This window comes from Mesoplodon mirus (genome assembly GCF_964341445.2).
Source record: "Mesoplodon mirus genome assembly, chromosome: 2".
Classification (NCBI taxonomy): domain Eukaryota; kingdom Metazoa; phylum Chordata; class Mammalia; order Artiodactyla; family Ziphiidae; genus Mesoplodon; species Mesoplodon mirus.
In genome coordinates this window covers 154061233-154086950 of record NC_138977.1, presented here as the reverse complement: position 1 = coordinate 154086950, position 25718 = coordinate 154061233, and the positions used below count along the sequence as shown (strand labels likewise).

General features: G+C 39.3%; 1 protein-coding gene across 3 annotated transcripts in view; it reads right to left on the bottom strand.

Annotated features, from left to right (window-relative positions):
- Nucleotides 1-22281, bottom strand: part of COL25A1 (collagen type XXV alpha 1 chain) — a gene marked incomplete at its 3' end in the record, with an annotated part of 474748 nt that extends 452467 nt beyond the window's left edge. For all 3 annotated transcript variants that reach the window (XM_082635417.1, XM_082635416.1, XM_082635415.1), the window contains exons 1-2: nt 21984-22281; nt 20833-20902 (exon numbers count right to left, since the gene is read on the bottom strand). In XM_082635417.1, coding sequence (XP_082491543.1) covers nt 20833-20902; nt 21984-22280 — 367 coding nt within the window. In that variant the 5' untranslated portion in view covers nt 22281. The remainder of the gene's footprint in view (nt 1-20832; nt 20903-21983) is intronic.
- Between the last annotated feature and the right edge of the window lie 3437 nt (nt 22282-25718).

The following is a 25718-nucleotide window of genomic DNA, read 5'->3' as shown; positions in this document are numbered from 1 at the left end:
GTTATAAGACTTTCATGGTCAGGAACCAAGGAATGCAACTAATCTAGTGTTTAGCCATTAAGAAGGTAACTTTATGATTTTTTTAAAAATATACCTCTCTCCTAAGTAGAAGCAAACTACCAGTTCTTGAAAAGTAAAACAGTGTATAAAAGCAAATAATCTAATATAAAAGATATTTTATAAAACATGTTTTCTGCAGAACAGACCACTTCTGAAAATCCTACAATTAAGGGTACAAACATGAATAATCAGCTCTAATAAAGAAATCCCAATCTATCGTTCTAAGAGCACTAAAAGATGGGGCAGGGTCTAGCAGCTAGCAAAGGATCTACATCATCTTATGAGGAAGCTAGGGTTCCTAGAGCTCTTCCAAAAAACTGATCTGCACCCCCAGTTTCAGAGCAAGCATATTCTCACAGAAGCCTTCAGAGCAGAGCCAATGCAAAAACATTTCACTATTTGGTGATGATCCTTTTAACAGCTTGAATAATCACACTGAGATTCAAGTATTTGCCTCTGTCTTAAACTGGCGTCTTTCACACAAGTGAATGCTAACTCTCTGGGTCTGCTTTAGGACCAAAGAAAACATAAAAATATTAAGCACTTCAACAGGCCTGAACAAAGAAGATGAAAATATGAGCAAACTTTAAACATTCCCTTCTCTTCACCAAAGTGCATTACTGTTTAAAAGATGTTTTAAGATGAGAAACCACCCAAATGTTTATCCACTGACAGTATTGTTTCAATTACACATCCATTCACTTGAATCCTATTTAGCTGTTAAAGCAACAAAGGATGAGACAGTATCACCTATAAAATATTCTTGCCAAAAATGCTTAACCTGAATTTTATCAATTTTATAGGAAACACACCCTTTTGGCTCTCAAAGCAGCACCACGGTGGTCGGCAAGAACAAGAGCCCTATGGAAGGCAGCAAAAAGGGAGCCAAGAAGAAAGTGGTTATCTATTTTCTAAAAAAGATTAGTAGGATGTAAAACCACTAGCTATGAGAACTATAGGAAAAACACTAGTCACAAGAACTCAAGGAACCAATATTGACCTGATGGCCTCAAGGGTCATGTTTTCAAAATGAGCCTTGCTGGTCTGCAGAATGATAAAGTTGCATTTAGAAAATTCAAGATAATTACTGCGGATGTTCAGGTAAAAAAACTGCATGACTAACTTCTGTGACATGGATCTTACTTATGAAAAACATACTCTATGGTCAAAAAAAAAGTTAGACCATGATTGAAGCTTATGTTGATGTCAAGGCTAGTGATGGTTATTTACCTCATCTGTTCTGTGTCGGTTTTACTAAAAGTCTCAACAGAGTCAGAAGACCTCTTTGCTAAGCACCAGTAGACTTACTGAAAAAAAACTAAAAATTTTCAAGACGTTGTTTAATTTTTCTTTTGTGATTAAGAATGCACTCAAGCAACTACAGAGTATGAGTTTGCTATTAATTGACTTTATGTCATGATATGAAAATTGCAGTCTTGAACAAATCCCTGACATCAGCTTACTATATTTTTTAAATTCTTCTCTTTTCCAAAAACAGACAACGTAGATTCCAAATAAATAAGGTATTTTTAAAAGTTAGAGGGACAGGAAGAACAGTTATTTTGACATTTTAGCTTCCTTTTTAATCAAACAGAAGAGATTCTAACTTTGCAAGGAAGGATTAGCACTCCACACCTTAAGCTGCCTTTAGAATGCTTAATTGGCCAGATGGTCCGTTCTAGAAGGTACATGGATATGAGCTGGCTGTGACCTAAAGAGACAACTTAATGGTGGTTAACAACTAATAATCTACTCAAAGCATATTTTTACATGCAGGAAGCTCAATAGCATTCAAGAACAGGAAAAGCTACTTCCAAGTTCTTCATGGTTATGTAACAGTTATTAATCTGTTTTTTCCCCAAAATACTGGTTTAAAAGATTATGTCCAGCTAGTTAATAAGGAGCAACACTAAAGTAAAGAAAACAACAGTGGGTGTTTTCCTTTTTCAGACTATATAAGCCCATCTACTAGTCACTCTACTAAAGTTTCTTCCCTGAAAACACTTCTTTTCCTTGAAAACCCCTAGAACAGGGACTATTCTTTCTAAGTTACAGTCAAATGCACTGTCAATATAATCATGAATTCTTGCTGAGTTTACAGAATATGTCAATATGCCATCCTGCAGGCAGCAGAAAACCAACTTAATGGGAAAACTGATGAGTCACACCGTTACATTCTGTTTTTGCTTCAAGTACGTTTTAGAAACTAGTTCACCTCTCCATGAAATCGTGTTTTTATATGAAGAATAAAGTTCATACTAAGCAATTCTTCAGCTACTCCAAAAATACAGTAGAATGTTGATGATTACTGACTGCATTTTAAATCCATCTTTCCATTGAATAAGAGCAAAAGAAACCAAAGTTTCTGCAAAGCCTTCAGGACAAAACTTCAAGAACAGTCAAGTGCTTCAGAAATGATTATTATAATCAGAATACTCTCTTGTACTTAGGACACTAGAATATTTTTCCCTCTATAGCACGAAAACTAAACCAGAGCTAAATGGTGAAAAAATGAACAGACTTTGGAAGGAATTGTGAGAATATTTCACTTAACTATAGAATCAAGAACAGTTTAAAATATTTTTAAATACCATTTGCTAATTCTTTATACTATGGTTGTATTACCCCCTGCCTTCAAAAGTTCCCCACCATGCCAGTGAGGATGCCAAGAGATCAGCACTTCTATTCACTTTCTAATGTGCAATTTGTATGCATTATGGGCTGTAGAAATGTTTATAATATTTGAATCACCAATTCCACTTATAGGTAATTATCAGTGATCCACACAAAGACTTATATATCAGATTATTCACTGTGAAGTTATTTATAAAAGCATTAAAATAATTAAAAGGCACAAAAAGAGAGAAATTGTTAATGGGGGAAGGGAAGGAGCAAGGGGCAACATAGGGGTAGGGGAGTAAGAGGTACAAATTATTAGGTGTAAAATAAGCTACAAGGATATATTATACAACACGGGGAATATAGCCAATATTTTATAACAACTATAAATGGACTATAACCTTTAAAAATCATTATTAGAAATCACTATTTTGTACACCTGTAACCTACATAATATTGTACAGCAACTATACTTCAATAAAAAAAATTTTTAAGTTATGTGAATGCTTTTAGGTAGGTCTTACACTCCAATTTGATGATAGGATACCCTAGTTTAATGAAAACATTTATCAACCCACAAAACAATTTGCTCTTAGACATATTTTTTATCTAAACAGAAAAAAATTGTTCCATGACCATAAACAGTTAAAACACGATATATTATATTCCCCATTTTGGAGATTCACAATACACAAATCCTACAGTAAATAAATCTGCTTGTATTTGTTTAACCCAGAGCATCTCTAATTTGTCTTGAAACTTCCTTCCTCAGAACGTTTTTTAACAAGAAAAGGAAATGGTGTTCTGAGGAACACAGCTGGACACATTGCAATAAACAAAAGACAAGACAACTGAGTGCATGGATCACTGGTAGAAAGACAATTCCAAAGGTACTCATAAATAGATTAATGGCAACCAAAGGGAAAGACTACTAGAAAGCCACTTGGTTCTGTCCTGAGCTCTCTTAAGCTCAGGCATTTCATCACAGAATCAGAAGAAAACAATGTTGGTCGGTTCATCAAATTTCCAAATCATATGAAGCCAAGATGAGTTGGAAATGTATTCAAAGAATCATTATCCTAACAAATTCTGACAAGGCTGAAGTTGGGTTCTATAAAAATAGAAAATTTCATGAATAAATATGATATAAAGGCTTGATTTGCCTCCCCCTCCCCCCCAAAAAACCCAAAACTATAAAATTAAGAGTGAGAAAGACAGGACATAACAGCAGCATATATGAAAAATAATTAGGGGTTTTCACCAATGCTAAACTCAGTGACAGTTAATAGAATTATGGAACCCGCAAGAAAATCACTGTAATATTAGGCTGCATTAATCAGCAGTAATAGTATTCAGAACTAGGGAAGTTTTCTTCTCTCTCCCTCTGGTATATGCCCGCCAGGCCATCTGGAGCTTTATTCAAATCAATGTGCAACACTTTAAGAAAGAAGTAGACAACCCGAAATGCCTGAAGGAGTCAAGGGCATTTATTCCAAAAATAAAAAAACCTCAATAAGAAATACAATAGGTGATTTCAAATATTTGAAGAGTTGTCATAGGACAGAGGTATTTGATTTATTTTTTATGATGCAGGGTGGGGATGGTGTACAGAATCAAATGAATGCCCACAAGAAGATGAATTTTAACCTAACAAACAGAAGAAACTTTTTAATAAACCAGTTTAAAGATTGAATGGTCTATTCAAGAGACAATCATAAGTTAATGACCATTTAACCAGAATGTCACTGAGGGAATTCAAGTACCAGATGCAATGTAAGTCTGAATAACTCTTAAAGACCCTCCCAACATTGAGATTCTAAAATACTATCAGAGACAGCATTACCACTTGGAGATATTACCAAGAACCACGTAGTACACTCTATATGGAATCAGGGACACCAGCGCCAACGGGTACCAGAAGCTGACTCAGGAGATCCAGTTGTCATTTTTCAGGATTTTGTAAGCCCATCGTTAAACAGTCATTGTTAAAATTTAAATTATATAAACTTACAATGAAGTAAATTATATTAAAAACAAAGCTAGGGCTTCCCTGGTGGCGCAGTGGTTGAGAGTCCGCCTGCCGATGCAGGGGACATGGGTTCGTGCCCCGGTCTGGGAGGGTCCCGCATGCCGCGGAGCGGCTGGGCCCGTGAGCCATGGCCGCTGAGCCTGCGCGTCCGGAGCCTGTGCTCCGCAACGGGAGAGGCCACAACAGTGAGAAGCCCACGTACTGCAAAAAAAAAAAAAAAAAAAAAAAAAAACAAAGCTAATAAACACCCAAACTTATCACTTTCTAATGCCACTTTGTTAACTTGCAATTGAGGGAATTCAATTCTGACTCTGGTAGGATAGTCACACCTTGGAAATCTACAAATGCTACAAATCGGGGCTTTTTTTTTTGAGAGCAGTTGTTAAATATTTATCATCAGCACATCACATCATTAGTACCTTTCATCAACAACTATTTATAAGCTCCCACATATACAGCTTTAGGCTGTGTGAAATAGAAGTACAAATCAAAGCAATCTTCCTCAGGAAACAGGAAAACCAGAACTAGGAAGCAATATCTGAACTTTCAAAAGTGATCTGCCTTTTTATTGAATACATTGTGGTACATTTATATGACAGATTACTCTACAGCCTTTACAAAGAATGATGTAAATCAATTTGTGTTGGGAAGATACACAACAAACTAATAAAAGTAGACTCCTCTAGGGAGAGACATTGTGTACCATTTTTTTATTTATTTATTTATTTTTTTTTTCCCGTACGCGGGCCTCTCACTGTTGTGGCCTCTCCCGTTGCGGAGCACAGGCTCCGGACGCGCAGGCTCAGCGGCCATGGCCCACGGGCCCAGCCGCTCCGCGGCATATGGGATCCTCCCAGACCGGGGCACGAACCCGTATCCCCTGCATCGGCAGGCGGACTCTCAACCACTGCGCCACCAGGGAGGCCCCATTGTGTACCATTTTTAATACAAATGTTTGCTTTTTTGTCATATGCATGTATTATTTTAATAATAATAACAACAATGCTGTAATCAAACACAAAGAAAGAGGTCAACCTTGGGCAATACTTTGACCGCCAGGTAAAAAAAGAGAAGCAGCCACAGGGAGAAAAGAGAAGTGGCCTTGACAAAAGCAGTAGCAGCAGAGATAAAATTCTTAAGCTCAGAGGACACTGCACTGGACACCTCCTGCTGAGGGGATGATAATACGTCCTGACTGTTCTGACCACCTCCCATCTCCTATTCTTCTAGGGCAGCGGTCCCCAACCTTTTTGGCACCGGGGACCAGTTTCATGGAAAACAATTTTTCCATGGATCGGGGGGCCGGGGCCTGGGGGAATGGTTTTGGAATGATTCAAGGGCATTATATTTATTGTGCACTTTATTTCTATTATTATTACATTGTAATATATAATAAAATAATTATACAACTCACCATAATGCAGAATCAGTGGGAGCCCTGAGCTTGTTTTCACTTGCCAGTTATTGACAGTGTTTTGATATGAATCTGCAAGCTATTGATATATTATGGTCTCTGTGCAGTCAAACCTCTCTGCTAATGATAATCTATATTTGCAGCCGCTCCCCAGTGCTAGCATCACTGCCTCAGCTCCACCCCAGATCATCAGGCATTAGATTCTCACAAGGATCATGCAACCTAGATCCCTTGTATGCGCAGTTCACAGTGGGGTTAGTGCTCCTATGAGAATCTAATGCCGCTGCTTATCTGACAGGAGGCGGAGCTCAGACAGTAATGCGAGCGATGGGGAGCGGCTGTAAATACAGGTGAAGCTTTGCTCACTCACCCACTGCTCACCTCCTGCTGTGCGGCCCAGTTCCTAACAGGCCACGGACCGGTACCAGTCCATGGCCCAGGGGTTGGGGACCCCTGTTCTAGAGGAGACAGCTGCAGAGTTGATATTCCTGCCTTCCTTACTCACTGGGTAACCTGAAATCGCTAGCAGTGATTTCGACCCCTGGGGGACATCTGGTAATGTTGAGACATTGTTTCATTATAGAAATTGAGAGCAACTGGTATCAGTCAGGAGAGGCCAGGGATGCTGCTAAACATTCTACAATGCACAGGACCGCCCCCCACAACAAAGAATTATCCAGTCCAAGATGTCAGCGGGAACAAAGCTGAGGATCCCTGCACCACTGTTACTTAAGGCCACCTGAATGGACCTCTGTTCTTTAAAAGCCAAGAGAGGCTAGCCAAGACCCAGAGATGCTCATCTCACTAGAAAACATGGCCATAGAATCTGAACTGATATTTAAGAAATCCTGCAAGTCTCCTTAAAAATAACTGCCATGGAAAGTACACTGGAGAGGGGTTAAAAATGTTACACTTGACCTAACAACTCACAGAGATAATTTATATTCAGAAAAACCATCTAATTGGTATGTCACCATCATTTCTGCAAAGTATCACAGTACTCATTAGAGAACTTTTCCATTTTCTAGAAAAAAAAGTCTTTTAGAAATTCGAATATCAACTCCTCTAATAACATGTTGCTATTTTTGAAGTTATGAAAAGTAAATGAAATGGAATTATGAGTTCAAATACCAATTATCATTATAGTTTTAAATCCATTAAAATTGGATACAGTTGGCTACAGGCTATACTTTTGTAGCTTTTACTTCTCTTGTAGTCCAGTCTACATATCTGACACCATTGTTCCTTCATAAGAGCTTAGCAGCCTACTTATTTCTTTAAATAGTAAGGCATATGGCACTGGGTCTCATTCATAGTTAATCACAATAAATATTTTATTAATTGAATAAAAAATTGTTTAAAGACTACTATACACAAGACCCCTTCACCTTTGCCAGAATTGATTGGAGTTAGGTAATACCAGAGGTCAGTTACTACCCACAATATAGAAATTTTACATACTAATATCCAAAATATTTAATATTTACAATCAACTCTCTTCTCCATCTAGTAATATGGGACTACCAGAACATAAGCTGCTTCTGATGAAGCTAAATATTTCCCTACCAAAAAAACCACCACTCACCATGTACTTTCAATGTATCGGCCCTCACCCAGCCCCTATTCTAACATACTTTCTTCCTAGAATGTATACGCAGTGCCGTTATCTAGCTTCAGCCATTCTTCTGCCAAAATTCCCGTTCAGAGAAAAGGTGGCAGCAACTGAAACAGGTAGGAATAAAGAAGAGCATCCATACACCTGGGCAGCTGAGGGCTAAGCTGTTTGGGATGCTAGTAAGTGAACAGTGTGGGTAGGTAGTGGCAGAAGGGGAGGGAGATCAAACAAGGCAGGGACAACAGGAGAGGTGACTGGCCAAGAACAGGAAATAAATCTTAGAGTATGGACTAAAGACAAGCTGTCTGAAGTAGCAACACATGAATGAATACGAAGGGAATTGGATGGAGTGTCCAACAAAAAGCCAAACTAGTAGGTAACTGAAGTCAAAGCCAGGATGCCCAAAATAGCAGCACAGAATCCCAGAGGCAACCACATGCTCACACCAGGTAAATATGGCCTGTGTAAATGTAATTGCCTGGGCATAGTATACCAAAACACAAGAGCAAGGTCAGCAATTCCTTCTTTTACATTAGTGAAACTACTCACTGATACCAAAATACAGGAAGCTGAGTCTTCCGAAGCGGTCTCTACCTTAAACAAATTTTCAGTGTTACCATTTTAAAGGCTACTTACATACATCATGCCAGTAATATAGGCATAGCAATCAGCACTACCCCCACCATGGGTCTAGTACATAAAGTACATAAAGGCTAACTGAAAGGAACTGTCCTTTAAATAATTTTAGCAACAATAAGAAAATTGAGTACCACAAGATAAGGACATGGATAAAGTCAAAACATAAATAACCATTACTACACTAAAGAGAAAAAAAAAATTCTTACCTAAAGAAATTTTTCCTGTAAAGTTGCTTTAGTGTAATGTAGGGGAAAAATATGCACTCCAGCAGAAAACTATGCATTGTCTAGAGCACACCCTTCCTCCTTATGTCATTCTGATTCTTTGGGAGCTATTTTAAAACTCTGTAAGCTGTAGATAACTAATAACAAAGCCAAATAAATCTTGTCTATAGACATGCAAATTCTTTCTGGCTGAGTGCAATTGACTTGCCTCCCTCACTGTGGCAAAGTCCAGTTTTGCCTCCATTTATACATCAATTTCAATATTCTACAACTATAAATGTGTCTGTCTTTAAATTCTCCTTTGAACTGGTTATCACATCTCACCACCTACTTCTTTAATGATTTAAGTCATTAACATTAAGTCATTAACACGTTCATTTTCTATCTGTAGGAAAGTCATGGTTTTACCTTTTTTGAAAATTATCTTTTAACAGTAGTTTTGGAGAAACAATTAGTTACTTTTTGAAATTTGGGAGAAATATTGATATTTACCATTGACGTTTTCTCAGTTATACTGCTGGATTTAATCACAAGTATAGCTATTGCCCAGGAAAAGCCTAGAAGTTTGGGGACCTAAGGGTGACAAAGTCCCTGAATGGTCAAATTAGAGGTGGACCGTAAGCCAGGCAGAGTGTCGTCCATTGAATGGAGACAAAAATAGAGTTTGTATTCATGCTAGAGAAGGGGAGGAAGAGAGGATGGAAAGGAGAGAGGTCTGACTAGAATGGGAGTTCTCATTCAAGAGTATAGAAGACCCTCTATTTTTGTAGTCTCATAGGTAGTACATGGCTACATCCCAAAGACAACCTTGTCCACTCTGTTTGCCAACAACAGCTCACTTTAGGACAATGCTTGTTCATCTCTGTCTCTAGGTGTGTTTGTTGTGTTCATTCTTGGTTTTCAGAAGTTCAAGGAACATTATTAATCTCATCACATCCTATAACTATAAAGCCATGTGAATGTTCAAAATGCTAGTGGTATATGACTAGAGTTAAACAAAAATGGAGACTAAAAAATTGAAAATGAGGAGAAAAATGATGTATGATATACATATCTAGGGGATAAATGTGACCGATTACAAAATTCCTCTATCTGGGATTTCTTCTTGAGGATGGGGGCTGGAAGCAAGGGTTTTCTACTCAAACAGATGAAGGCTTAAAAGAATAAAATACATTCTGAATCTAATGTGTCATGGGGTCACACATAGAAAACAGAAAGTATGCCTCAGACCTCTCAATTCAAGGATACTTTTGGCCATAAAAATAAGTTAACTTTCTTTTTAACATTCCAAAAATGGTAACATAAAGTTTACCACCAACACATAGCATTCCTCATACAGAACTTGATTGCAGAACCAAAGTAATATTCAGGAGAGTATCAGAAGTAGCTGAAATCTAAATCATTAAATAACTATGCATGGAAGGAAACTATATAGAAGAACATAAAGGCCCTGGTTTCTTTACGGATGTAGTTTCTCAATGCTAGAGCTTTTCTTTTATTAAAAACTTCCAGATGCATAACATGTAGAGTAGTACTAAGCCACACTGTCAAGCTTGCTGTTTAAACTCCTGGGAAGTTGTCAGTATATCCGTAGGGTTTTGACAGTAAATTTAGGGAATACAGTTTGTTTGGTTAGACCTCTTTTTTGCAGCTCACAATAGCTTTGGCTGGTATACTTGGTCTTTCCAGACGTTAGTACTTGGTCAGTCTACCTTTGCTGTTTTACTAATAATTGTCTTCTCTCAAAAGGCAAAGTAACTTAAAAAAGAAAAGTCATTTTTCTCTTCCAGAATTCCTGGAAGTCCATAGTTTAAGGCTGTGGGACTTCCCTGGTGGCACAGTGGTTAAGAATCAACCTGCCAATGCAGGGGACACAGGTTCGAACCCTGGTCCAGGAAGATCTCACGTAACGTGAAGCAACTAAGCCCATGCACCAAAACTACTGAGCCTGCGCTCTAGATCCCGCGAGCCACAACTATGGAAGCCCGCGAGCCACAACCACTGAAGCCCACGCCTAGAGCCCATGCTCCGCAACAAGAGAAGCCACCGCAATGAAAAGCCTGTGCACTGCAACGAAGAGTAGCCCCTGCTCACCGCAACTAGAGAACGCCTGCGAGTAACAACGAAGACCCAATGCAGCCAAATATTAATTAATTAATTAATTAATTATTTTTTTTAAAAAGACTGTGTATTAAGGAGAAAATAAACTGCTCACCAAAACTCAATAACGTGTACAGTTGTCATTCTACTATCTGCCCAATAAGACAATCAAGGTGTTGCACTTGACCAAACTACTGTCCACAGCTAGCTACTCATACAGTAAACAGCATTGCTGATGACATTCACCTCAATGGGATGAAGAGTTTGTCTTTCAAACTTCTTTTTGCAGTACTTGTTACAGAATGCTTGTATCCAGATTTACACTTTTTTTCTGAAATATACTACATATATCCCTTCAGTATTGGCTAAAATGTTGTTAATTCCTGAAGATTTTTCCTATTATTATTTAAACACAGATGCACAATTCATATATTCACATTGTACTGTCAATTTAAATTTTAATACATAAACATCATCAGCTTAACACAAATAAGAATCAAATCAATAAGAAAGTCTCAAAGATCTTAGAAGTATCTTTAATAACAACTTTCTCACAATATAAATTTTCTATAAATAATATAATTTGGGGATAGTTACTTTATGTACACTACTTTGCAAACCAAGTATTCATTATTAGTTGAAAAAAATCAATTGCTTTAAATAAATATATAGAAGAGGCAATAGATTGCTCTAACTTGGTAAGAAAGCCCCATATTAATATCCAAAATTAAAGAATAAGCAAAAATACAAAGGAAGAAATGTGAAAAAACACACACACAAAAAAACTGTCATAAAAAACAAGAACAATGTAATGACTTGAATGCTTAAAAAAATAAGTGACTTTAAGACAAGGGATGAGGTGAGATGCTGATTTCCTGATGCACAGTCCCACGCTCAATTACACAATGCACTTTTCCAGCTTTCCAGCACTACCTCTGTTATTACATGTCCTTTGCTATACTAAAAACCATTAAAGAATGGTATTATATTAACAGTCATTTCTGGATTCTATTCATTTTAATAAGTAATTTTGCTTCCATCATTCCTTGTAATGTTTCTAGTTACAGAATTTGGAGATGAGTTATGTGTTGACAAACATATGGTATCCCTAGACAGAGGAGCTGGGATCACAGTGGAGATTGGACTTCCAGTAATTTTCTAACAGTATCCAATGGATTCCTAAGGTTCTTTGGAGATTCTCAGGGGCCATCAGGCGGGGAGTGGGGTGGGCAATGGAAAGAAAAGTCATATAGGGTTTTGGTCTCTGTCCCCTCTGACCTCCAAGGTCAATCATTGTGTGTAGCTGATATTGTATCCAATGGATTCCTAAGGTTCTTTGGAGATTCTCAGGGGCCATCAGGCGGGGAGTGGGGTGGGCAACGGAAAGAAAAGTCATATAGGGTTTTGGTCTCTGTCCCCTCTGACCTCCAAGGTCAATCATTGTGTGTGTAGCTGACATTGTATCCAATTTCATATACTGGATTTCCTCCTAAGATCTTTTCTAAAGGTTCAGCCTCCTTGAGAAACGCTGGAAAACACTTGAACCACTTGAACTCTAAGGTCTGTATTAGTTTTAATATGTTTTGGCTCACAAAGACCTCAGGGAAAATGTTTAAAAGGCATGGGGATAAGGATATTAGTGTATGTAAAGAGATAAGCCACAATAAAAGTTCTCAACCAAATCAAGTTCACAGATCTTCATTATGATCATTATGAATTTTTATAGCTAAATTTCTGCAGAGAACTCTACAATAAGCCCTAGAGATACACAGATACAAACCAGAACCCCAGCCATGGAGCTCATAAATGAGATTGGTAGAAATGGAATCACAACCCACTCCCTCAGGAAGTGGAAGGCAATTACTCTGTGAGACCACTTAGCAGTTAGCATCAGGGTCTGCCCACAGGGACACCTGGTCCTTGACACACTTAACTCACTTGACCCCCAACCAGGTTAATAACCATCCTCAGAAAGGCAGCTATTTAAGGTGCTTGTGTTCATTCGAACTTCGTCTGCTCTGACCTTGAGCCCTAATTTTTTTAGTAGAAAAATTACTTTTAGTATTCCAAAGTTCACTGGCAAAGCCCTAGAATTTGACAGCAATTCTAGCATGACTTTAAAGTCAAATGGTTTTTATGCATGGTTTTTATGCATGATTTTTATGCATGGTTCATGGAAATATTTTATCTTATGATCATATCATGTACATTTTTTAAATGCCAGCTGGATTTTGGATCCCCTGGTACACAAATTGGAGTTTCACAATTCCTAGAAGGGTAATACAAACAACTTACCTTAAATAACTGTCAGAATTGACCTAAGATACAGGAATATTGGGAAAGAACTGTGCCAATTTTCCAGGCATATTTAATTCTAGCATCTCAAGGATCAAAAGTAATACTACCATTCTGGCCCTGTAATAGACTGGATGGAGAGACTCCTATGAGATTTCTCCCTCCAATTAGCAGCTACGAGAGCAAAAGAGGGTGCTGGGGACAGAGCCATAATGGAGAATTGCTCCGACTCTCTAACCATTGTCCAGATTTACATTATAACAGGAACTCTAAAGTACCAAGCTTGATAAATATGATGATAAAGAGATATGATTCCAAGAGATTACAGGATAAGGGTGGCTTTTTCCTCCCCCTTTTCACTCTCCGTTACATGTGAACTCTTTGATAAAAAAAAAAGGAAAGTAGGTTTTCCCTTTGACACGACCAGGCCTACTTCTAGTTAGACATATTCTGACTCTTAATATTACCATCATGCACAAGCTAGCGCTGCCTACAATTCATCCAATTTACTCAGCCACTTAGCCTAAACATGAAAACTGTATTTAAATATGTGCTGACTACATGTAAAATATAAGAATAAAAACTTTGTGTACATAATTCAGAAGCCTAGAGCCCCTAAAATCTAAATTATGAATATACAAATAAACAGTTAGTTTTTGGCATTCCTGGCAAATCAGACTAAGTGATCAGACTAAGGGACACAGTAGGAGAAAAATAAAGAACGCACCCCAACTATCATATTATGTGGTGACTGAAATTGAAATGGAGACTCCAGATGAAATGATGTCAAAATCACGATAATGATACCAAATGATTCTTGATTCTGAGAAATTACAAAATATAAGCACAAAATCTCCGACTGGTAAATTCAATTACATTTAGTTCATTTATTCTAGCTATTGGAATACAAGCCTCAAGTTCATATATGTGAATTTATCTACAATACAACTGAACTTTTTGACTAATATAAATGTGAAATTTACTAGGTTATTTTAAATATCTTAAAGCTGATAGGACAGTCTAGTCTTCAAATATAGATGGAAGAAATTACTTGCTCCTTCCATTAAGCTTTTCCATAGCAAACAGAAGTCTGTTAGGAATTTAAGTGAGAAGGAGCTGACAGAACAGAGGAAGTCCCACTACACTATTCAGCTCAGTTCTCCCTCCTTGTGGTCACGAAAGGAAGGTGCCTGCCATCTGGTGGCATTTCTTCAAGGAATCCTATCATTTAAAGAGCATAGAATACTCCGGTGAAGGAATATATGATACCAATGAAAAGTGCTCAATTTTAATTTGTAAGTGGTTTCCACTTACTTCTGCTTCCCACTCTTCTGCATCTCTTCCTTTTTAAAAGTTGACCATAAAACATTTTTTAATTGCAACGTTGCTAAACACATCCCAAATGAAACAGTAACTATGCATGTCTAAGAACTCAGTGTGCAGGTGTGCCACAGTCATTTTTAACACAAATTCTAAAAAAATAAGTGTTAAATATCATGGTGCATTAAACCACTGTGTGGGACTTCACCCACATTTGCCAACAGGGAGGGTGGGGATGCTTCTGTGTTTAGCGGTCACATACTAGGCTATTGCCTGCAGCTCAGACCAACACATACATTGTTTTCCCATTCTCAGCTTCCTACAAACCACCAAGTAGCATCTATAATGTGGAAGGATGGAATAAAAACACTTTTTCATGATAGGTTTTGGATGGTTTCCACTCAGGATAACATAGGTTGATGTCATTTTGATGAGTGTCTAGTGAGGCTCCCCCCGCAGCAGACAATGCCTCCCTGAACTGTAAAACGGTCCTGATTCTGACACGTTTCCCCACCACCTCTCCATTCACCTAATCATGTCGATGAGAGGATGCCCCCCTCCTTCATTCCTAGACCTAATCTTGACATTCAAATACTGTTTTCTAAAACGCCATGTAGTTGACTTTACATAGTTAGAAACCAATCAGAAGCACTACAGGTTATTAAGATCCTGAGAGGCTATTTGTACCGACACATTCTTTAACTGAGCTAGAAAGAACTAACACTTATGCAGAATGCATATACTTCTCTTAAATAATTCCTGGCTCATGGAAAAGCAGAATTACTAAAGTAAGAAAGAGAAAATAATATTTGAAGGATTTGCTTCTTAATGACTTTTAGACAAGAGAAACAGGGGAGAAGCTAAGAAACAAGAACACTGCTTCAAGAGGCAATTTGTCCTTGGTCCTTTAGGTGACCGAGGCATTTTGCCAGCTGTCACTACTGACCAACTAAAAATGTTACACCCAAACTGCTGTACTCATTAGGACTGAAACCATTTAACATGAAGACTTTAAGGCACTCAGATGTCACATTGTATTGTTTGGCCTTAGGAGAGGAGGGGAATGCCTGTTATTTATGACATTTTAATTTGCTTTCTTTCTACAAACCCATTTCTGACTATTCTTTACCTTACATAATTGAAAATCTATACATTATTATGTCCTTACTTGATGCACACTTTCCATTCATTTAGTAGCCGGTTAAGAAAAATGTACAGCATAAGTGAAAAACCATGTTAGTAAGAAATTCAGTTTTATATGATAAAGTAGATTTATGTTAGCAAGGTAATTTAAAGGTCTTCTCATATGATGGGAAAGGGTGCACAACCTTAAAGCTACAGGTAACCTTTATTTCCTCCCCAAATTGAGAAGATGCCACAAAAGCAGTCACCAGAGGCTGTATCACTCATATTTGTGAATCGGAGGTACTTCTACTTGCCTACATTTAATCTTACTTTGTATCCAACCATTTTCATAGACTTGGAGGATGTGGAAGAACCTCGGAAATTATGGAATATATCTTTTTTATTTCTAGCTAAACTCCCTGAGTAGATGACTAGACGTGTTACATTATTTCATCATTATCTGTGAACATAGAGGAGCCAGGTCCAGTGGAACTGTTCAGTACCACCAGGCAGGAAGTTTCAACTCTTACTCAGCCCAAATTTCACTGCTTTCAGGAGAAATGTAGAAAAACAGATCACCACAACCTTTTATATATTAAAGCCACTTTCTGTTTCAGTTGGATATCAGTGTAAACCAGCTATCAGTGCACCTTCATCTGGCCATAAATTCTTGGAAAGCCAAAAGCCAGGTGAGGCTATGCAAACCAGCTTTTTATCCATTGCTAGAGCTCTTACGTGTAATCAGAAGCCAGATTTTCTCATATTATGATTTTCTCCTACTGTGAATTTCTCTTTCCCACCCCACCCCCAAAGAAAAGAAAAAAAAAATCCATAGTATTAACAGTATGGAAGAAATTTTTGGTTGGTCATGTGCTCCAAAGCACACTGTACTTTTTCTTGGTTGTACTTGTCATGCCTGTAAATTCATGTCATTTTAAAATGCCTGTCATCCTCATTGAAATGTAAGCGCCATGAGGGCAGATACCAAGTCTGCCTTGTTCATCAGTATTTTTCCTGTATCTATATATTTAGTACACACAGTCTCTTTATACCTGGAGAACTGACAAATGCCCTTCAAAATCACTCTAGTCCAACACTCCTATTTGGAAGATATGAAAACAGAGTCTGTAAAAGTCATTCTTGGAAGTGATTTCCCCAAGATTGTACAACATGTTAATGGCAAAGCCAGGGGTAGAACTCTGGATTCTTTTTTTTTTTTTTTTTTTGCTATATTTTAATCAAAATTTTATTTGGTATGAGAGAAAATCAATATACCTCATCCAAAAATAAGATTTAAGAATACTATACTCTCTGGGACTCCCCGAAATTTCTCTCATTTGTCAGACATAATATCTTCAGAATTTTTTGTTGAACTAATTTACAGATCTATATTCCATGACCCCAATGACACTAAAGCAACCCCTTACTCAGGAAACGTTCTTTATCTGAATATAGCAGGGTCTATCATTAAAGCAGTCCTACTGGCAGATCCTGATCGCTCCTCCAGAAATGTTGTCATGGAAGAAAGCCCATTATCGGTCATCAAAACTAGAACACTGGATTCTTTATTGCGTTCTCTGTCCATTATGCCACAGAGGTTCTTTCATCTAATACCCTGGGCAGGCAACACAACAAATGAGTAAGGTACAGAAACCTTTGTGATCTAAACATCTTTTGGTTGGCTGCCTGGTTCCCAGTATTCTTTATCCATTGGAACTTAAAACCTTCCCATAAATATGCCTGATTTGTACATACTTTATGTAGGACTCTAAGAACAGAACCCCAAATGGAATTGTACAGCCACAGGAAAGAGCCGATTTATTCTCTCCTATGAAGGTCAAGTTTTACAGAGGCCAAGCCACAGATGACAGCTGAATTTCCATGGTTCAGCTACTGTTAAATCAAATATTCTGCTAAACAGTGCTCTAATTTGTATGGTTTTTAAATTTTTATTTCAAGGTTTCTTTAAAGCAAATATTCAAGAAATAGAGCCTCTCCTGAGCACATGAAAAAAGTAAATGTGAATTTTGGAGAATGATGAAGTGATCTAAAATTGGACTGTGGTGATGGTTGTCCAGCTCCATAACTTTATTTTAATCTTTAAGTCATACACTTAAATATTATAAAATATATTTCAATAAAGCTGTTAAAAAATAAGTGTGAAAATCAGTCAGATAAAGTGCTTCTTTTTGTAAACATGTGGTACGAAGACTGTAACTACATTCTTTACCCCCGTACTCTTTTAAGCCCAGGTTCTACCTACTTCAATCATGGCTTACCTCAAGGTCAAAAGTTTTTCCTATAATTTTGGTAAAAATAATTTAGCAGACTAATACAATATCTTCACTGATATAGCACCAAGAGATACTGACTCATTTGATTATTTGCATGAATGATCTCAGATATATTTGTTTAATTAAGCATATAGTGTTCTAGTCCAAAAGCTGCCATTAACTAGCCATGAGGTTTTGAGCAAGTTATACATCTTCAGGTCTCAGTTTTCCCACCTATATCATATGTCCCCATGGACACATTAGAGTCAAGTAACACACAATATATTAAAAAGAAAAGTAACTGCTATCATCTAATGAATGGCCAATAATACACCAGACTTCAGGTAAATTATCAACCTATGAGGAAGGCAGTATTAGTCACTTTTTTGCAGATGGAAACTGGTACATAGAAAGGTTCATTAGTTTGACCACGATCACACAGTTATTTAGTAGCAGACCCAGGATTCCAATCCAGAACTGTCCAGCTCCAAAACCTATACTCACTCTCAATTCCTCATTAGACTATGGGTTTTGATTCTGTCAGATGTGGGCGTGAATCCTGACCTTGCCTTCACTATGTTAAGTTAGTCACCTTCTCTGGGTCCAGCTTCTCCATCTGCAAAATAATAACTAATTAGATAACTAATACTTAACTCTTGGGGTTGTTGTGAAGATTAAATGAGAGAATGCTTCCCCTACAATGAAAAACCATTCGGTAACAGTCTTTCTCATGCCTCTCCCACAAAAGTTCCTTCTTGTGATAAAAAAAAAAGCTTTCAATTCTATGATTTCTTGTAGCCTACCTGGATAAACCTCACTGGGACTGAATTCTATCAGAAGTGAACATAAACAACACAGCATTAGTCCTTTGCTATCAGTCCTTGGCTCTGTGACGGAGATTGTCAACAAGAGTGTCAACTTCAAGGGGTGGGCATCTGTCCACAGGAAATGAGCTGAGGTCACAGACTTGTCTCACTCTGCCCTATGAACAGATGTCTGGGTAACAACTCTTAGTCACTGTAAACGAAGGTAAAAGCCAAACCAGGTGGGAAGTATTGTATCTACTTTCTAATCCTCTTGGCCAGCCCATTCATTTCCTAAAACAATACCTCACTGACCATAATTCAAAATAGCTGGTTTTCCCCGGGATACTATTTTGAACATAATGCCTTTATTTTGATGATGTCTAATTATTCCACAAGCAGAAGAGAGTGTTTCTGTAACGGTGATTTGTCAGCAAGAATCCTGTTTAATTCTGAGTGTTGGAATATGCACCTTCAAAAGTTTACCTCTCAAGTAACCTGGTGAAAACTGGTGTAATGTGGAGCTCTAGTGGTGGCAAGAAAGTAAAGCAGCCATTAGGGAGAGCCAACAAAAACGCCAAGGAAATCACCATTTATTATTTATTTATTTGTTATCATAGTGAAATCACCATTTATTGTTAAATTAATGTTAAGAAGAAAAATGGTTCAAAATGATCTTCCAAGATAATATAAGGTGAACTCTAAATGTAATAACTTTCTTCCAGATTACAAATTAAACCTCAGCAACCAGCTTACATCAAACATCATGAAGCAGTTAAAACACCCCAAAAAAAACCTCAGCGCTGTGGTTGTCACTTTTCTACTTTTTGCCAAGTTCACTAAGAATCCAGTTAATTAAATACTAGTTATTTTTCACACAGCTAGCAAGAGTACTGTATACAGAAAACACTGGATTCTGAGTGGTATGATCAGTGAAGTCCTGTACCAACTGTCTTGGGAATTTAAATAATCCCTACAGGCCGATGAGGTTGTTATGAGTTAATTCCTGCACTAGAAAAGTGCCTTCTTTGAATTTCTGACTTCTGAGGTCTTTCCCAACTTAAAACCACTAAGAATGAAACCTACAATGTAAAACATTAACTCTTTGTTTTCCTGTTACCTAATGTATATGTCTTCTCAATTCAAAGGGCTTCAGTTTAAAAAAAAATACAGCTCCATTATGGTCAACAATATAGCAGAACATAAATAGTAAAAATTTTATGATGTTCAATCAGGAGTTGACATTTGAAATTTCTAAACATTGTGCCACCAAGCTTTTAGACCTCCATGCTACAAATTAGCATGAGGCAAAAAAACCTCAGAATGTGAAAAAAATTCAGGAACTAGCCTTTCCATACAGTGTAAGTATCTAAGTATCATGTTCCTAAACATGAAAAACAATGTAAGAGACTCACCTTTCTATACATGATGATAAAAGAAACCAAAATGTTCATAAATACATTAACAACATTTATCTGAAACAAAAATCTCAAGACTCATGGAAGTTTTTCATGACTTCTATCAGTTGAATCCACTAGATATTTTCCAATGGATATATTCCAAGGGCTTCTAAATTTTAGGTCTACAGATGACTGACTACCAAGCCTCAGAGGTCTGTGAAGGAAGATTTAATGATTACCCAGGGGGTTTTATTCATCAATGTCTCTCTTCTTCATCCTTCTACTAATATGCTATCATTAAATTAATATAGTTCCCTAAAGCCACACAGAAAAATGGTAAAAATATAAGATCCTTTTCTGAGAAGTCATTGAGAATGCAATAGTTTGTAATGAAAAGCTCAGGATAAAGAACTAATTTCCTTTCAGTCCTCATTCCTATAGGATAGGCGAGAGAGCCTTTCTGATAGAAAATAAAAGCAGGCAAGGTCTACTAACAATCGTATGTCAAAGGGAACAAACAGATACCTGTACTAATACAACATTAGCCACTAAGGAATTCAAATCTAACGTGTTCTGCAGTCCTTTTCACCATAGATATCAAAATTGAATAAAACTGAAGAATAATTTTCCATCTTTGAATCTAAGAACTTTGTCTTTGGACATCATCTTGCCTGTATTTTCTTTGGTGATTATCTCTATCTTCTTTGCTTTCCCTTAACAGACCTTGGTATGCTGCTTAAAATAATATTTGGGGATTTATTTGCCATCCTTTTACCCAGACATGTTGATTTTATTAAAGTAAGTTGGGTCTGCATTCTTTCTTTACTATTATTACAGGTAGACTTGACAGACACAGGACCTTTGTTTTAAAATGCTCTGCTATGGAGGAAACCTTATGAAATAAGTTACATTTTACCTGCTGGGCAGTTGCACTCTGAAGGTGCTTCTCTTGCGATTCTTATTTTAGCCATATGTTCATAGGATTTCTGTAGGAAAAGAAGAGGTATTAATAATCATCAGTAGTATTGTAGAAAAATGGATTCTTTAGGAACTCTGGCCATATGCCTGATTTACCAGTCTGCATAACTAACGTTTACATATGTACTTGGACTTTAGTCAAAAGGTAACAGTACCCAAGTCCTAAAAAAAGAAAATGACCATTCACATGGTATCAAGACTGTTGGACTTGTGTAACATCTTTCTCCATTCTTCAACTACCATCACCCTCTCTCTCAGCTCAGGCATATTCAGTCAATGCAAAAAAACAGCATTAACATGTTGCAGTTCTAGGTAAGCTAGGGGTTTTAAAACAACCAGTATTTTACACATAAAGGTCAACTGCTTATCATGTTGTCCTGCCACTACTGCCAAAAAGCCTCTCCGTTGGAAGAGCAAGTTCCAGAAAACCCCCTAACTGTAGTTAAAGCACCCCTGGTTTTGATAAACATAACACAGATTCCTTTCAAGTCTCAACTCCAATGGCTCTGCATTCACAAACACCCAGGGCACTGCATCCTTTACAAAAAAAAAAACAAGCTACTATTTTTTTTCTTTCTGAACATTTAATATGAAAACATTCAATGTGTGAAATAATTGATCTAAAATCATATGTAGAATTATTTCACTTTTAAGAGTGATTCCCTTTTGTATATTAATAACACCTATGGCCCTAACCTTCTTATACCGTAAAAAGGATATAACAGATGTTATCTCTGCAAGGAATATCCTCCACAACATTGGAAAAGATCCACATGCAACTCCAGAAACTAAAAAGAGCTGAAATGCCACCCTGCCATTCTGGCCACCCTTCCCCCTTTTAGACCTCCGTATATGTTTAGCATGCAAACGTTAAGAAGAGTAAGGGAAGACGATAGAGACAGAGAGGGTGATACCAAAGTGTGTGCATATACAAATATATGCTACAGTGAGCAGAGATGGTGGCCTAGCATATATGTGTACACACAGCCATATCACGTCTGCATACAGTAAGGCAGAGGCTGGTCATGTACACAGAATCACGGCTGTGCAAGATGTTATCCACGTGCAAAACACCCCAGCCTTTCACACCTGAGCCAGAAGTCGCTCCACTTTCTCTTGCACCATTGCTTTGAGCTGATCCAGACAATCAGGCAGCAGACGGATGGAAGGGTCTCCTTTGGCGGATTCGAGGGCGGCGATCCTCGCCTGGAGGTCGTTGGTTTTCACCCCCAGGTACAGACAAGACATCACGGCCACTACTGACAGGAGGGCGGCCAGGGCGGCGCACGGGGACACGGTCCGGGCACAACGCTGCCCGGCTGGGCTCCGGTCCTCGGAGCCCGGCTCCCGCCCCCCTCCTTTCCCTGCTTGCTTCTTCACCAGCATCGTGGCGGGGTCGGCTGTCTCGGCTTCGCCTCCCACCCTCTACCACCTCCAATAATCGTAAAAGAAAGAAAAAGGACGTTTCCTCCAAAGTTCAGTCCCGGTGGCTGCACAACTAGTTGGCGGAGTCGGAGCCGGGGCGCGGCGATGGATCAGCGCCGAGACCCGCAGACGTGGACCATCCTCCGCTTTCTTCTCCCCTCCCAGCTGCGAGTGAAAAGCACCCTCAGTCCGGGGACTGGTGGCAATAAGCTAAAATCCGGAATGAAACCCACCCGGGTGTCCCTCCTGGCCCCTCAAAGGACGGGGACCTCCTCTGAGGAGAGCGGCCGCGCAGGGTCCAAGGAACAGCGGCCAAGGCGCTGCGAGGGGCCGCCGCTCGCCCTCGCCGCAGAGCACCGGACCTGTTGCGCCTCTGTTAGTTTGCCTTATTTCTACCTATTCGGTGTCTTTCCTCACGCCGACCTGTTTCCCACCTGGATTCAGTTCCAGGTGAAAGGGCTGAGAGAGACCACGAGAGTGCAGTGCAAAAGGGGTGGCCAAGGGGGAGAGGAGAGAGGAAAACGAAATCCCCAAGGAGAAAATGCGAGTCGCGAGGCCGAAGTCGCGGCTGCCCGAAGTATCTCCGCAGCCTCGCTTTTGCGAGCCTTAAATACCCTTCGGGATGCTCGTGTGTGAGTGTGTGTGTGAGCGTGTAAGTGCGCGCGCGCTCCGACAGCGGCGTCCCTCCCCCGACCCCCTCCCGGCGCGGGGCCTCCAGCCCGCGGCTCCTACTGCAGTGCGCCCCCCTTCCCAAGCCCGGGCAGAAGCCCGCCTCATTAGCATAATGTATTCACCTTCGCCCAGCCCGCGGGCGGGGCCGGGGAGAACCCCCGAGGGGGGAGGCGGGGAGCTCGGTTGGGAGCTGAGCCCCCATAATATATGCAAATAGCTGGAGCGGCCACGGCGATTGGAGAGGAGCTTGGCGACCCCTCCCCCCTCTACGGAGTTACTTCAGCTTCCCCTATGGTCATTTCTCCCGCCTGGGCCGGGGGCCGAAGAGAGGTCTGCTGCGGGTGGAGGCGGTAACTCTGGCTTTTTCTGACTCGGCTCCGCGCCCCTTCTTTATCCCGGTTAAATATGGAGAAATGGCCTCCAGGAGGGAAGAGGGGAAGCAGAAAGCTCTAGCGCTCTAGGTCTTCCCTCTAAATCAGCGGCGGGAGCTCTAGCGCTCCCGTTCTGGTGCAGCCTTCTTCCCTCCTCCCTCACCTTCCCACATGCCCAGAGGCCAAGTGTCTGGCTGACGCCTGAAGTATTAACACATTTCCCCACTTCACTTCTCTTCCCACGGCCGCGCTGCAGTCTCCGACTAGGGGAAGTTTTCTCTCCCCTCCCCCAGTATCCTTCTGTCTTGACGGGGCTGAGACTCCTTCCCGCCCTGTGTTCCTAGTCTGTATGAGGGTGCTAATGCATTTTCCTGATTCCCTGTTTTGTGGGATTGAAGAAGGGAGTGTTGAGGTGCACATGTTTCTCAGGATTTCGGAAAGGACTGAAGAATGATGTCAGTTTTTCCTCTTACCTGACTCTCCTCATGCTGCTCCCTCTGGATCAAATTTACAAGTTATCTAAGGGGATTTTTGAAAGTAGGTAACAAGTAGCATTCTACATCTAATTGACTTTGAAGAAAAAAAAAAATCCTGCTTCTTACTCCAAAAAGTTCCTCCTTATCTCCTTCTCCTCATGAGAAATATCGTATATTGTATATTTTTCATATCCTTCTTAATCAAGTTAACCTCAGGTTGCTGCTCATTAATGTAAACCAACAAAATACTACACTAAACTGATCTTTCATAAATGCAAATGGGTATTGCTAGGTATGAAGCAGGGTGTAAAGATGTTTGAACAACATTGGTGATGGAGGATACAAGTTTGAAAAAATTAGGGGATGAAACACACACACATCAGAGGAAAACAGTGAATTTTGCTATAAAATCAGAAGCCTAATTCCTTACACTTGTATTACACAGTAGTTCTCAAAGAGGGGCCCCAGACCAGCAAGATCCACATCTTCTGAGAATTTATGCAAAATTCAGATTCTAGGACCCCACCCAACATCTACTGACTCAGAAACTGCTACTATTACTAATGAATCAGAAACACAGCAATCTGTATTTTAACACATCCACCTAATGATTTTGAGGCACACTAAAGTTTGAGACCATTGGAATAACACTTTACAAAATATTTTCAAATACACTTTTTCATTTGAACCTCATAATCCTGTGATGCAAGTAAGGAATTACTGGCCCCATCTTATATATAAAGAAACAATTTTCAAGTCACATTTAATTGTGATTAAATGTGTTTCCAATAATAGCACCCAAGGTGTGGGTACAAATTTTTTAACATGTCAACTCTTTCAGATTTTTCAATTACCTCTCTAACCATTTCTTAGTCTTCTTTGCAGGCTTTTCTTCTGTCTATCCTCTAGATGTTGGTGTTCCTCGGGACTCTATCGTAATGCCATTTTCTCTTCCAGGGGCCCACAACCCCCCGGGATCTAATGCCTGATGATCTGAGGTGGAGCTGATGTAATGATAATAGAAATAAAGTGCACAATAAATGTAATGAGCTTGAATTATCCCGAAACCATCCCTCTACTCCCCCCCACCCCCCGCCCAGTCTGTGGAAAAATTGTCTTCCAGGAAACCGGTCCCTGGTGCCAAAAAGGTTGGGGACCACTGCTGTACACTATCTCCAGTAGTGCTGTCAGTTACTGTCCTTATACTGGTGAGTCATAAACCCATATTACAAGCCTCTCTCCTGAGCCATATAACCATTTCCACTTGGATGTCCTGTAAGCAATTCCAACTTGACTGGCATCTTACCTCCAAATTCTATTCTTCCTCATTTATTTTCCATTTCAGTGAATGGAGCCACTGTTAATCCAGCATCCCCAAGCCAAAATACCGAGTAAACAACCTTTGACTTCTCCTGTATCCTCCTCTCCCCATCTACCTAAATTCCTTCAGTACTTTATATTGTCCTGAGGGTGGAAATGATGTCTTACAAGTCACCACCTGGTGTCTGTCATCTCACCTTCCTCTTCGCTCATCTTTCCCCTTACACTCTCCACGCCAGTTTCTCTAATGAAAGTATAGAGACAAAGAGTATGAAGAACTTTTCTTTGGGGCAAGGCATCATTCTCTTACAATTTCAATAGAAAGGCCACTTTCTGTGCTGATTGGTGCTGACAGTAGGTCACACATTTAGTTTGGATGATGCAATGTTCTTATATCCTACTTTGTGGAAATTGGTCATGAGAAGGTACATTAACAACTCTTGCAGACTCTCAGAACTGCCAGATCTTAGTGGAAAGATAGAGTTAGAATTTTATGGATTTGGGATCTTTATCCAGAGGATTAGTTTTGCTTTCTTAGGTGGGCACAATACCCCAGAAAG